The sequence below is a fragment of the Metopolophium dirhodum genome, chromosome 8, assembly GCF_019925205.1.
Source record: "Metopolophium dirhodum isolate CAU chromosome 8, ASM1992520v1, whole genome shotgun sequence".
Classification (NCBI taxonomy): domain Eukaryota; kingdom Metazoa; phylum Arthropoda; class Insecta; order Hemiptera; family Aphididae; genus Metopolophium; species Metopolophium dirhodum.
This window is the reverse complement of record NC_083567.1, coordinates 4772476-4785786: the sequence shown is the minus strand read 5'-3', so window position 1 is coordinate 4785786 and position 13311 is coordinate 4772476. Positions and strand designations below refer to the sequence as shown.

At 31.5% G+C, this 13311-nt stretch overlaps 2 protein-coding genes across 4 annotated transcripts; one reads left to right on the top strand and one right to left on the bottom strand.

The window, feature by feature from the left end:
* Window positions 1-1738: 1738 nt before the first annotated feature.
* On the top strand, window positions 1739-5098 carry LOC132949853 (protein kintoun). The gene is made up of 3 exons (XM_061020937.1): window positions 1739-4100; window positions 4190-4383; window positions 4451-5098. The coding sequence occupies exons 1-3, from the start codon at window positions 2109-2111 to the stop codon at window positions 4806-4808; spliced, it is 2544 nt and encodes an 847-aa protein (XP_060876920.1). The 5' UTR covers window positions 1739-2108; the 3' UTR covers window positions 4809-5098.
* A 900-nt stretch (window positions 5099-5998) lies between these two features.
* On the bottom strand, window positions 5999-12591 carry LOC132949854 (ATP-binding cassette subfamily G member 4-like). 3 transcript variants are annotated; one of them, XM_061020938.1, is made up of 14 exons: window positions 11968-12591; window positions 11639-11882; window positions 11088-11249; window positions 10901-11018; window positions 10435-10624; window positions 10203-10348; window positions 9751-9992; window positions 9556-9672; window positions 9047-9165; window positions 8776-8941; window positions 7957-8057; window positions 7175-7333; window positions 6913-7098; window positions 5999-6838 (listed from the first exon to the last, which is right to left on the bottom strand). In XM_061020938.1, the coding sequence occupies exons 3-14, from the start codon at window positions 11182-11184 to the stop codon at window positions 6683-6685; spliced, it is 1797 nt and encodes a 598-aa protein (XP_060876921.1). In that variant the 5' UTR covers window positions 11185-11249; window positions 11639-11882; window positions 11968-12591; the 3' UTR covers window positions 5999-6682. The 3 variants fall into 3 exon arrangements, with proteins under 3 accessions (XP_060876921.1, XP_060876922.1, XP_060876923.1); XM_061020939.1 differs by lacking the exons at window positions 11639-11882; window positions 11968-12591 and adding an exon at window positions 11480-11632; XM_061020940.1 differs by lacking the exons at window positions 11639-11882; window positions 11968-12591 and adding an exon at window positions 11340-11477.
* Between the last annotated feature and the right edge of the window lie 720 nt (window positions 12592-13311).

Sequence of the window (13311 nt, the reverse complement as noted above, 5' to 3'; positions counted from 1 at the left end):
TTTTTAATGAATTAATATTAAGAATTTATATTTTTTACTAATATAATAAATTAGTAAAAAAGAAAATAAACAAATTTAGGGTCAATCGAATATTATAGATACTTTCTACTTTTTGACTTTTATGTCCAATCCGTTATAGGTGCTAGGAACATAATGGCAACACTATTGATGACTGATATAGGTAACTATACAACTGTAGTTTTCAACCGGTTAGATGTTGAAGGTTTTTTTTTTTTATAATTATCATAATAAATTATAAAATAAAATGTTGTCAAATTTGGTGTAAAAAATTGAATAGTAATAAAAAAGGCCTTCGTTGGAGAAAAAGTTGTTCGTGACGTGAAAATTTGAAGAGAAACATTTTGTGTGCCAAGTGGCATGTTGTAAAAATTACTGAAAACCACAGTTTTCGCCTTTTAACAACTTTCCTAAATTAAAAAATCAGCACCAGACAATATGCATCAGCACACCAACTACCAAGTTACCTAACATCGTTGGTACAATAAAACAGAGTTAAAACGTACAAGTTTACAACACTATGGAAATATTCGATCCAAGCCACCTATATAGGTCTAATCCCGACAAAGCGACGTTCACTATGATTAATCTTTTAATAGCCGTCGATATTAATTATAGCTGAGTACTTAACCTGCTAGTAATACCTTGTCTATGATATGAATAGTTATGACTTATATTATTTAATACACATCTGCGCGTCTTAAAATATTTGTTATACAACATATACACGTTCTAGAGGAGACGACCACCTGTCAGTTACCTACTTGCCTGTGTAAGATTAATGTAATAAAGTCATATATTTTATAACAATGTACCTATAATCCAACTTAATTCGTAGTCCACGGTTAACTGCAGTAGCATAATGAAAATAACAACTCGACAACGTCCTCCAAATACTAATCGTCGTCGTGACGTATTTTATATTTTATTGGCTAATTTATTAATTATTATAATTTATAATTGACACTGCTGTATATATATATATTTTTTTATGTGATACGGAGAAGCCAGAACACGTGGACTGTTGCCAAATAGACACGTACTTTATTTCAATCATAAAAACAAATATAATTAGTAATAATAATATTGTGCTTAATACAACGAACGACGTTTAAAATAGATATAGGAGTGAACATCGACAATCTTTCGGGTAAACCGTTTCTAGAGGGAGCCTAGGTCCGGATAATAATAATAGGTACTCAATAATATATTATTATAATTTACCGTGTATTATCATAGGAATAGTAATATTGATAATATGAATTTGTAGGAATACCCATTTTACAGTTGGATTAACCACGATTTAAGATACCTATGAATTATAACTATAATAATAATATGTTATAGGTATACACATTTAATAATATATAGCCAATATGGCGACATATCCAATATACCTATATGTGATATGTCTATATTGTGTAACTTTAGAGTTTAGTTAAAAACTTAGATTATCGTTTCGTTACTTCTGTTTCAAACATAATGATAGGTCATAGGTAGACAGTTATAATACATTAATTTAATGTTATAAAATGGTCATACACGTCACAATATAATTGTTGTAGAATCCCATGACGCACGAAAACGGAAAAAACAACAAATATCCGACATCCGTGTTATCCGAAAGAAACAGCTGTAAACCCGGATTTGCTGATAATTATATCTATGCCGGGCCGGCCGGGAGGTCTATCGCTGATAAGTGATAACGTATCTATGGTGTATTGGTGTTTGGAACAATGCTCGATTAAACCATGAATATAATAATAATATAATAGTAAACATTGTTATTATGCTACTTCCGTGACGGTCACAGTAGTTGTAGCTGTAAATCATAGGCCGCCGCCGCAGAACCACCAATAGACAACAATAGTAGTAAATAGGTAGGCACAACTATAAAATTGTACCACCTACTTATCGATATAATAATACATACATACAATAATATTTACTGTTCGGTGCGCGGCGGACGGACAACGCAAACGGTGAACGCTGCTGCGCAAACACGAAAATCACACTCCCGACCGATCGCTTTTTCCTCGTCGACGACGACGACGACAGTACGAGAGCCCGAAAACTCGCGTGATCGAGCTATGAACGACGACGGCAGTCGGCAGGCAAAGCTCGAGGATCTGGACATCACCAAACAGGAATTGGACAGCATCGGCGAGGCGTTGAAGAATGAACAGTTCCGCAAACTGCTGTGCGAGTACGTGGACGAGATCAACGACCCGGAGAACCGAGCGCAGTACGAGCGGGAGATAGAACAGTACGAACTGGAACGCGGCACCCGAGTGACGTTCGTGCGCCCGCAGCCCGGGTACGTGGTGAAGACGAGCGCCGACGGCGTGCGGAAGGTGTTCATCAACGTGTGCTGTTGCGATGTGCTGCAGAAGCCGACCAGCCGCCCGGGCACCGGCGGTGACCATTGGTCCCTGCCGCATTGCCTGTCGCCGGTACGCGAGGACTACGACAAGGCCCATAAGCCGTGCGACGTGTACGATGTGGTGTTTCATCCGGACGCGCTCAAGTTGACCACGCACGGCAAGAGTCTGAAAGACATGGTCGAGGACACGGCACTCAGTATGGTCGAGAAGAACAACAATGTGGTCTTAGACAAGGCTAATCTCAAGTATCCGAAAATTGCATTCAAAGGTGTCGCTCGGTCGTTGGTCATACGTAAGTCAATCAAGGATTTCCAGCCGTCCGCCGAACTCCAGTCTGCCGAATTACCCGGGTGTCCGTATAAGCCACCAGTTGATCGACCGGTTCAACATCATGATCTGGGTGCGTTGAAACAAAAGTCACTGTATACTGTTCCTAAGTACATTATAAAATATCGAAACGACATAGACATTCAAGAACATGGATATAATATGCATTGTAAAATGAATGCTGTCATACCAAAAGAGTTAATTATTGAAATTAACTTACCGCTGTTGGACTCTACAGCAAATTTAGAGCTTGATGTGCTCCCTAAGACATTGAATTTAATTTGTCATAAGCCTTCAAAGTATAAACTTGATATCAATTTGCCTTACAGCGTACTGGAAAATGAAGGTAATGCTACGTTTGATCAAAGTACTAAAAAGTTGATTCTATGCCTTCCAGTCTTGCGGTCAGAGCCATCGCTGGAGTATGTAAAAAATCTTGTTAGTGAGGTTGAAATGTCCAAAGATGAAAGTTGTCAAAACTTTAATATTGCAAATAGTAATTTTGATGCAGTTGTGAACAATAGTGAAAATAACAACGAGGTCCAAGATTGTAATACTACGGATGTTAATAAAGCTATAGTGACTAATGGTCATGACAATGTGAACATAAATGATCTTAAAGACAACACTGTGCAAAATAGCTGTAATAATAGTAATATCACTGAAAATGATGTACACTATATCCTGCCAGATCACGAATTTATTTTTGAAAATAAATGTTTTCTCACGCTCAATGTAAAAAACGTCGATCCAACATCGATTGCTGTGATAGTTATTAAAGACAAAAATTTGATCTCCGGCAAATTCCATTCCATTGGTTCGGGATTTTTTCCTATATGGTTTGCCTTTTGCTTAAAAATTCCATCTGAATCGAGCTTATTAAAGTCTGATGTCAACGTATTACCTTCTGATAAAAATGTTATATTACATTTTTCTATACATTTTAAACCAGACAACAATCAATATTGGTATGGACTTGACCAAGATGACTTAAAAATTCAGTGTATTAAAATAGAAACACATAAAGAAAACTCAAAACCTTCAACAAACGGTGTTACAATTCCTCTCAATGACAGTGATGATGACGACAATGATGATGATGATGACGATGATATATTTGACTATAGTAAAGAAGATGAACTAAATAATCAAAAACAACAGAGCATCAAGAAAAATGATGAAAATTATCGATGCAAAGATAAAAATGTTAAAACAACTAAGGAAAAAAGAAAAAAAAAGAAAGGAAAGAAGATTCAAAAATCAAATGCCATACCAATAGCTGTTGTCGGCAGTTTACCAGAAACTAGAAAAACAATAGATTTCATACCCGGATCGTTACCAATTGAATTTAATAACATCAGACCAACAATTGTAAGTGATTATGCTATGAATAAATATTGTATTTTTTTTCTAAATTTACAAATATTTAAATTAATGTAAATTTTTTTTGTTTCCGATAGCGAGGAATCTTAAAAAAAAGAGCTTTGTCTGAATGTAGTACTATAGATGACTCTAATTTGTCTTCTCAAATGTACAGTTCATCCGTGGACAACGTGGACACTGAAAGTTCAGATGTACTGGGGTCAAGTATGAATGATTTAAATTCAAAAAAAACCGTTCGTTTTAATGATCATGTCATTGAAAAAATGATAAAGTATGCATTATAAAATTTCATACAATATTTAAACGGTATGTCTTACAGCATAATTTTCAATTTTCAGCTTCAATATAAGCATAGCGGCACAAGCAAAAAAACACAGACAACGTCAGCAGCGTAAGCGCAATATACGAGAATATAATACTCCTAGTGAAAGCGAAGCGTCTGAAGCCGAAGACAGAGCGTATGGGCCGCTAAATGTGGTTTCAGAAAGCGAAGAGACCAGCGTGTCAGAAAGCAGTGCCGGAGAAATGTCTGATGACAATACTAATGGCACACCAACGACTGTATCGTCAAAAGTTACAGTTGTAGCCGACTCTAAGAAAGACCACAAACGACGCAAGAGTAAATCAGCCAGGAAAAACGCTTCTCTTGCGAAACAGGCATCGACCAACAATTTAATATTTCCTATTGAATATTGAGCAATATTGAACATCAGACCTCTTTTTTATTACTTAATACAATCATTGAATCATAATATTATGTAATACATTTATTTATTAAATTACTGTTTGGTAAATGTTTATTAGAGATTTTCTTTGGGTGCGTAGTGTTTTATTTTTTATTTTAGAAACATATCACACATAGTTTTTATTTGTAAATTATTATTGTCTTGTTTGTTTTTTTTTCACCTACATTGGTTGATTATATATTTTTTAAACTGTTGCAGTCTTTTTGTATTGAAATATATGTGTCCATGTTGTAATCATAATGCTTATTGGATTTTTTTTGTTTTTTTGTGATTTTCTCAATAATACTGTTATTAATATCAGGCCAAACAATTGTTTAAAATAAAAAATAATAGCTGTAATGTAAAATTAAAATAATTACCTAACTAACCTAACCATTGGCCAATCACTGGGATCACTTATTAAATATCTTTGATTGTTATATACATTTGATAGGATATTTATTAGAATGTTCTATACATTTAATTGAAGACTGATTGAGTTTTTCTATAAATTATGTTTGTCAATTGTTCTTATATTCATAGTTCTTATTGTGTGTAGTACTGCACATCTGCACAAGCTAAAATTTATCAACAGAAAGTGTCGAAAATATAACTTCATGTGTCTGGGCTAGTTTTTGTATATCAAACAAAGCAACTTGCTAAAATAATGAATATCGTATTTTTCCAAAATCGTAATGTAATAAGTAGAATTATTCTGCCATTTTCTTAAGCATAAAACAATAGTATACATTTAAAAATAAATATTGCCTTTTGATTTAGTAGTAAAAAGATAAATAAGACATAATTAGAAATTATTTATAAAAAAAGACCTGCCTGCATGTAAAAACGTTTTAAGATGACTATAGACAATAACCAATCAATCCTAAAATGATGAATTATGTTTACAAACTATCTCTTGTATAGTGGTGGCCTAAATTTAAACTAATGAGTTTTTTTTTTAAATTCTCTTTTATGCGTTGCATTTACATAATACATAGTATAAACTCTGCTTACGTTAGGAGAATGACCAGTTAACATGGGAAAAAACCAGTTTTAGATAGCAAACTGCAATTTACTAAACTTTTTTTAAGGTGTACAATTTCATTCGGCGTTTATTCCATTTCAGTATTAATATTTTATATATAAAATAACTAGGCAAAAACTGATATTATTTAATATTTATTAATATAAAAATTAAATTCTATGGAACATGTCTTACGATACTTTTTGTGATGATTAATTTGTTTGACAATAAAGCTTACATTGTTATAAAAATAAAATTAATTTAACATTTTAAAAACATCAAGATTTTGAAATATACTTCATACAATTGGAATGACCTTAGTCTATGGCCAAAAGACACATAAAATGTGTTTAAATATATCAAGTCAAATGAAATATATAAAACTATAATATGTGTGTCTATAATAAACCGTACAAAGTAAACATGTTGTAGACTAGAGTGAACATTCTGCTACATAAATAATAAATTAAAAATACAACATATTTTTTAAAACAATAAATAAAACAAAGTATGTGAATAACATAAGGGTAAACAATAACAATAAATTAAACAGTGATAATAGTCACACAGCAATCACCAGTCTCATTAAATATTACATTAGTTTGTGATTTAAAAACTTAAATTAAATAATTGACTTTATTTTTAATTTATTAATATAATAATTATTATTTAGCATCACTTTAATGTTATATCTTTGGCAAAGTTAATCAGGGTAACAGTACAAACAAAAAAAATCATTGGTAAGAATATCAATGCGGATGGTTCAAATAATAATAATAGTATGATGACTTATGAAACATAAAACTAAACATGGAGGCCCATCAGTGAATTTCTAACTTTTTTTTCAACACTAAATATGTCAACACCTTCAATAACAAGTAAATGGCAGTAACAGCAAAGAAATTAAACCAATACTTGTTGACTGGCATGTCCAAATCTTTTAATATATTTGACGGCGAAGAGCTGTAACAGTAAATCTGAAATGATATTCAAAGTTTAAATATTATACAACAGAACTTTGAATCTTTCAAACATGGTAGTAATAGCATACTTTGGGGCAATATAACCTGGGTCGATCCAAACCGTAAACACAATGCACTATTCCTTCCATGGCATGTTTCATAAAGGAAATGTCAAATAACCATCGAAAAATCTCTGGTGTGTCAGATATTTTAATGAAAATTCCACCAAACATCATCCATGGCATGAGCAAGAAGCTTGTTAGAATCGTGCTGAACTATAAACATAATATCGAAAAAAGTAATTAACACTAGTTAACGGTTAATGCCATAAACATATTATAGAATACTCACTCTTAAATCGTTGAACAATGTTCCCATTAACATTCCTATGGTCTGTGATAACAGTCCCACCATTAACATCATGAGTGTATACAATCCAAATCTTGGCCATTCAAGTGGCTGTCCAGTGAAATAGTACAATACTACACAGTACAAAAATGTACACAGAACCTAAAAAATATAAATAACTTGTTATTTGTGTAAAAAAATAATACTAGGGATACATCTTACGACAGTGTTACATTGAGTCAGTGAATCATGTTTATAAAACAAACATTAGTTAATGCATCAAAAAAAATGTAGTATACTAGTATACATACAACTAAACAGTGGCTTGGCGTGGCGCGCTGGCTACTACCAGTCGCGGAATGCGACTGGGAGTAAGTAACGGCCACAGCTACTAGCTCCCGGATGGTTGACCACCCGGGTTCATAGTAGTTAAAAACCTTGCCACACATACACGTGTTTGCTACCTACCGTAACAACCGTTAACACAATCGTAAAATCAAACTTACCCCTACCACAGTTCATAACCCCTACAACAGCTAATGGCCATGGTCGCCGGGCTTAAGTTCAATAAAAAAAAAAAAAAAACTAAACAGTAAACATATTAAATTTAACTCATTCAGTTATGAAGTAGTTTCAGAAAAGTATATCTTTATCTGATGTATTGGTGTTTGTTTAATGTTTTTTTTTTTTATTATTATAACCATGTGTGTGTACAATTTTTTCATTATTATATAGATATATTTTCAATATTTTATTTTTTTCATTGAGGCTTTTCAAACCATTACCTGAATTGGTAGGTCTACTATAGTGAAACTCAGATAATATGACGACAAGGAATACCACTGGTTGAAATGCTCTTTTGAAAGTATTGGAATTTCCAAGGGAACTACAACACAAATGTCATGAATATATTATACATTATAATACTCACACAAAGTTTATTTTATTCAATATACTTATTCAGGATAATTCATCAAGCATGATCATCTATTTTTTCTTCAATAATGCAGATATTCAAAATCTGATTTTTAAATTCTTGAGATTTTTTGTACTACGTAAGGAGTGTCCTGTACTCCTGATTAAATATAAACATCAGTTTTTCAAATAAGAAACCCCCTTTTTTACTGTCTATATTTAGTGGATAACTTTTCTGAAAATGCAAGTAGGGTTTTAGTTATTTAACTTTTTGTATTAAAAATAAAAGGTTCATAAATAATGGATTCATAAGTTAGGGACTATGGTGATTTAAAAATGTTAATGGTTATGTTAATCCATCAACATTAATAATTATTAATTATTAATTTGTAAAAATGGCTCAAGTAATACTTAGTAATAATAAATACTAAATCCAATATTACATATATTTTATATTTTTGTAAGTCCATTTTTAAGGACTATAATAAATTATCCTTAGAACAAACATTTTAAAAAATATTATCCACTAAATAATTTACGTTATAAAAAACAGAGTTAAATACAGGTGTATATTTAGAAAAATCAGAGTTTGAATCTATTCATTATTAAAGGAAAAAATGGAGGTGAACATTCTTGGTGAATCACCTTGTATACATGTTATTAATTATTATTATTTGTACAAGACTTACAGTTGATTATCATTGACGAACTAGCAGTATACATAATAAACAGTAAACTGAAGAACAACAACATTAGATTATCGTGTATAAATGATGCATTGATACCAACACCGAAGTATACCCAACCGTATACAGCGCTAACAATAATATGAACCATCAATCTTGTAGTGATGAACTATAAATACAATCAATACCATGTATTAATATGTATTTATATAATTTATGTATAGTAAATACTATGTAAATGGTAAAAATAAATCTAAATTTATATTGTAAATACTTTTTCTCTTAATGTCTTAATTGTAGACCTGTGTGATAAAATAACAAGTTGAATCAAATGGTTGGTAAATTGTGTATCTTTGCATTTGTCATTGATGTTAACAGCTATCAACTGATTCTCTGAAATTAGATAAACCCGTGTTAAATTGTGTAATAGAAAACTATCTACAAATCTGACAGTCACATCAGAAATTAAACTTGCTTACAAAAACAAGCATACATAACACTATATTTTGTGTATAACATGTCTACACCACAATATTACTTAATATTTACTTTATAGAAGCCTTATGATATATGTTGAAATAAACCAGAAGTTCATGTTATTAGGGCCATTTTATTTATATCATAACTTTATTATGAGTAAATATATATATATATTACGGCACCTTTAAATTAAATATGAAGATATTGAGGCCACAAAGTTTTGAAATCACCCAACCACTTTTTAAAACCTTTGGTGCCACAGACAAAAAAACTTAAATAATAAATTGTTTCATTTTCACAAACCTTTAACTAAATGTTTTTGACAAGTATTCTTTAACCATTCTGTAGACTTTCCATTATCGATATATTTTACCAATTTTTCAGCTTGATCTCCGTACTCTCCAAGACTTATTTCAATAACTATCGAAACCATCAATTAATTAATTTAGTTTTCATAAAAATTTAAAATAAAGATTCAATAAATAGTTGTATACTAACTGTAGTCTGCAGTATTATGATACAATGGACATCGTAAACCTTGGACGGCCAGATAATCTAAAAGATTTGATGTCAAACCATGATAAATACATTGGCCAGATGGAGTAAGTACATAAAGAATGTCAAATATCTTTAATTGTGAAGCAGAAGCTTGGTGTATTGTACAAATTATGTTACGACCTGTGTTGGCTAGTTCTCTTAATGTGGCTATTACTTGATTTGCTGATAAACTATCTAACCCGCTAAATTGAATTATAATAAATATAATTAATCCAATCATTGAAATCATGTAATATTTAAACATAAAATCTAAAAATCATAATTTTTTATTTATTAATAGTGAATTAATTAAAAAAATCGAAAAGTTAAATAATATGGTAATATTATAAAAATATTTATTTTATATGCATTTACACATGAGCAACAATATTATCATCAGTAAATAAACTCACCTGGTTGGTTCATCAAAAAACATGATGCTTGGATTATGGACCAGTTCTAATGCAATGGATAGTTTTCTACGTTCACCACCAGATAAATTCATTGTAGCCGTATGTTGAATTTTAAGCAGATTCAAATTTTCCAAAATCAAGTCTATCTGAAATAGTTCACATTATAGCATAAAATTGATGTTTCTTAATGGATTATGCCATTATGGGAATAACTAAAAGTTAAGTTTCTTACCATTTTAAGCTTGCTTGCGTTTAATGATAAAGTTAAACATTTCAACTTTGATGCAAATTCTATAGCTTCTCTGACCGTTAATTGCTTATGAAGTTGGTCTTCTTGCATAATGTAACATGATTGTTTCTGAAATGATTCCAATTCTTGAGGTTTGTCATTAATAAATATTGTTCCACTATATCCACTTGTCCTATAATTAATAAATTAATAGGATTATTTATACATTATGATAAGTCAAAGTTATTATTTACTGGTTTTATAAAAACTACCAAAAGTGTACGATAAAATTAAATATTATTCCTAAACATTATAGATAGTTTTCAAAATAAAAATAATAATAAAATAATATTTCCTAGTTAAGATATTTTTCTAGAATTTAAAAATATTAATATCTAATGTACTGTATGATTTTTCTAGTCAAAAGAGGAAAATATAAAATTTTTATCTTTTAAAGTAATTTCCTTACTTATAACCAGATAGTGCATTTAATAATGATGATTTTCCAGATCCCGAACATCCGATAATTGCACATAGTTGACCTTGATAAAACGCACCACTCACACCTTTTAAAATAGTTTTCTTTTCTGTAAATAAAGTATTATTAAATATATTATTCTTAGAGTTCATTTTTGCTCATAATATAAAAAATATACCTATTTTAAATGTATCAGTCCAATTGTTTACTTTGTACGTTATATCCACAAATCTTAAATCTAGTCCTTTGTTTGACAACATTGAATTCAGTTCCATGTCGATTTATCACCAAATGTATAATAAATATGATAGCTCCATTTAAAAGATTTTTAGTACACTATCTGTCAATATTCAACAAAAATAATCATTATGTAGTTCAAAGGTCAGTTTAATAAATAAATAAGTTGGATTGGTCATAGAAAAGAGATTACCTATGCTTATACTCTACAGAATCTACAGTAGTACCTATGTACTGTTGATTATAAATCAATGTCAAATTCAAAATCAATTCAAAATTGGTAAATAATAAAATTATTCAGACCATAAAACATTTTGAATTTATAATTTTTACTTATACTTTTTTTTTCTAACAGTCTGATTAACCTAACTTCAATTTAACTGTTGCATTACACTGTACATTGAACATTTCCAATTAGAGTGTCAGACGTTACGAAATACCATAACAGAAAAATAAACATTAAATTAAAATAAACGGCAATAGCGTACTAACTATTTCTATTTCTACATCAAAGGCGTTTCCCCACATTCTAGTACGAGTACGTCATATTCTCATTGCTATTGTCCATATAAATGCAGTTTGATTAGTTTTAGGCATTCTTCAAGTGCATTTTTTGAGTAGGTACGTGATTGTTTTGATTTAAGCAGACGTTTTATTGATTGCAGCAACATACTGATGTCGTTGAGTAAATATACTATTATCTTCAATATGTCCTGAGCACATTTACAGTAGATACCTAGAAAAATAACACTATCATTAACTTAAAACGTATAAGGCATACTATAAAAAAAAAATAGGCTTAAAGCAAATACTATAGATACCATTACGGTACAGTCAATGTTAAAATTCTACGACATAGGATCCCCAAAATCGTAGTGGTTTCCTATATGATAAATACTTCGGCGTTGTCGAACCAATGATAAGGACCTATAATAATATGTTTGAAGGTATGCAATCCATACGTTTTCGGCAAAAATGTGTCGCGGTTTTTTAATTGAACTGTCCCGTATTCTCATCTATAGTATATTTTTCTTAAAGACTAATATACTGAAGATCAGTGAGACCTCGATAATTCTGTCTGTGCTCGTCGCTCGAGCATCAAGTATTTCAAGTATGATTGTATTATCTAAGTAACGTACTTATAATATTTCTTATCTATGGCTATATTTTATGCTAAAACTACCTAAAAGTACGGCTGTACCACAGATAATAATATTATCTACAAGTTATAACTATACAACCCTATCTTTTATCCATGGCTACAACCCAAAAATCGTGCTAAAGGCTAGTAAAGCAGTAAAGCAGTATTTACGCATGACAAAATAGATCTATTTTCTCATGTATTTACGTTAGTAAAGAAATTCGAAAATTTGTATTTACAGCACTCATAAACATTACAGAGAAACGCGGTCTAGCAGTAAAATAGATAACTAGGTATTAACTTCAAACCCTTTTTCCGTAACTGAAGTGTAAGTAGTACCACTTTTTTAGCCCCCCCCCCCCCCCCCCCCCGCCACACAAATAGGTTTTTCTAATTGTTTTCCTTAGCCCTGTTTGTTACCTACCCGACTTGGCTAAAATGTACTTTACCACGCCCCAAACTATTCAAAAATTTTTTTTGCAAAAAGACTTGTTTTTCAACGCTGATTTCGAAACTGTTTGATTTTTTTTGTGGAAACTATTATTTTGGAAGTTAGAGCCATACAAAGTTCGATTTTACGTTTATACGCATGCGCGCAACTCGCGTTCGGCGACCGGAGCCACTATAATATACTTATGTTACTCCAACAGACTGGGCACTGGCCATCGAGTCTAGCGACTGGAGCTAGCTTAGATATAGTATATAGGTAACCATTAACCTGTCATCTACTTGAAGATAATTGCTTTTTAACAGCATTGTTTAATTCCGAGGCCTTTTTTTTTCTTGTTATCGACGGCGCTGCCGGGACTGCTTGCGCATTACTTCGACAGCGTCGCCATCGTTTATTATGCACTAAAAATAATGAATAATTACAAACATGAATACATTATTATCAGATACTATACTCTTTGTTGAGCCGCCGAGCCGGTTTCTCGGGCCGACCGGAGTCCGCCGCCCTTGACATCGCGTTCCAGATTGCCCCTATGTCAGCGGTCCTCCTTCATAGCCTGTCCGCTAGGCTTCA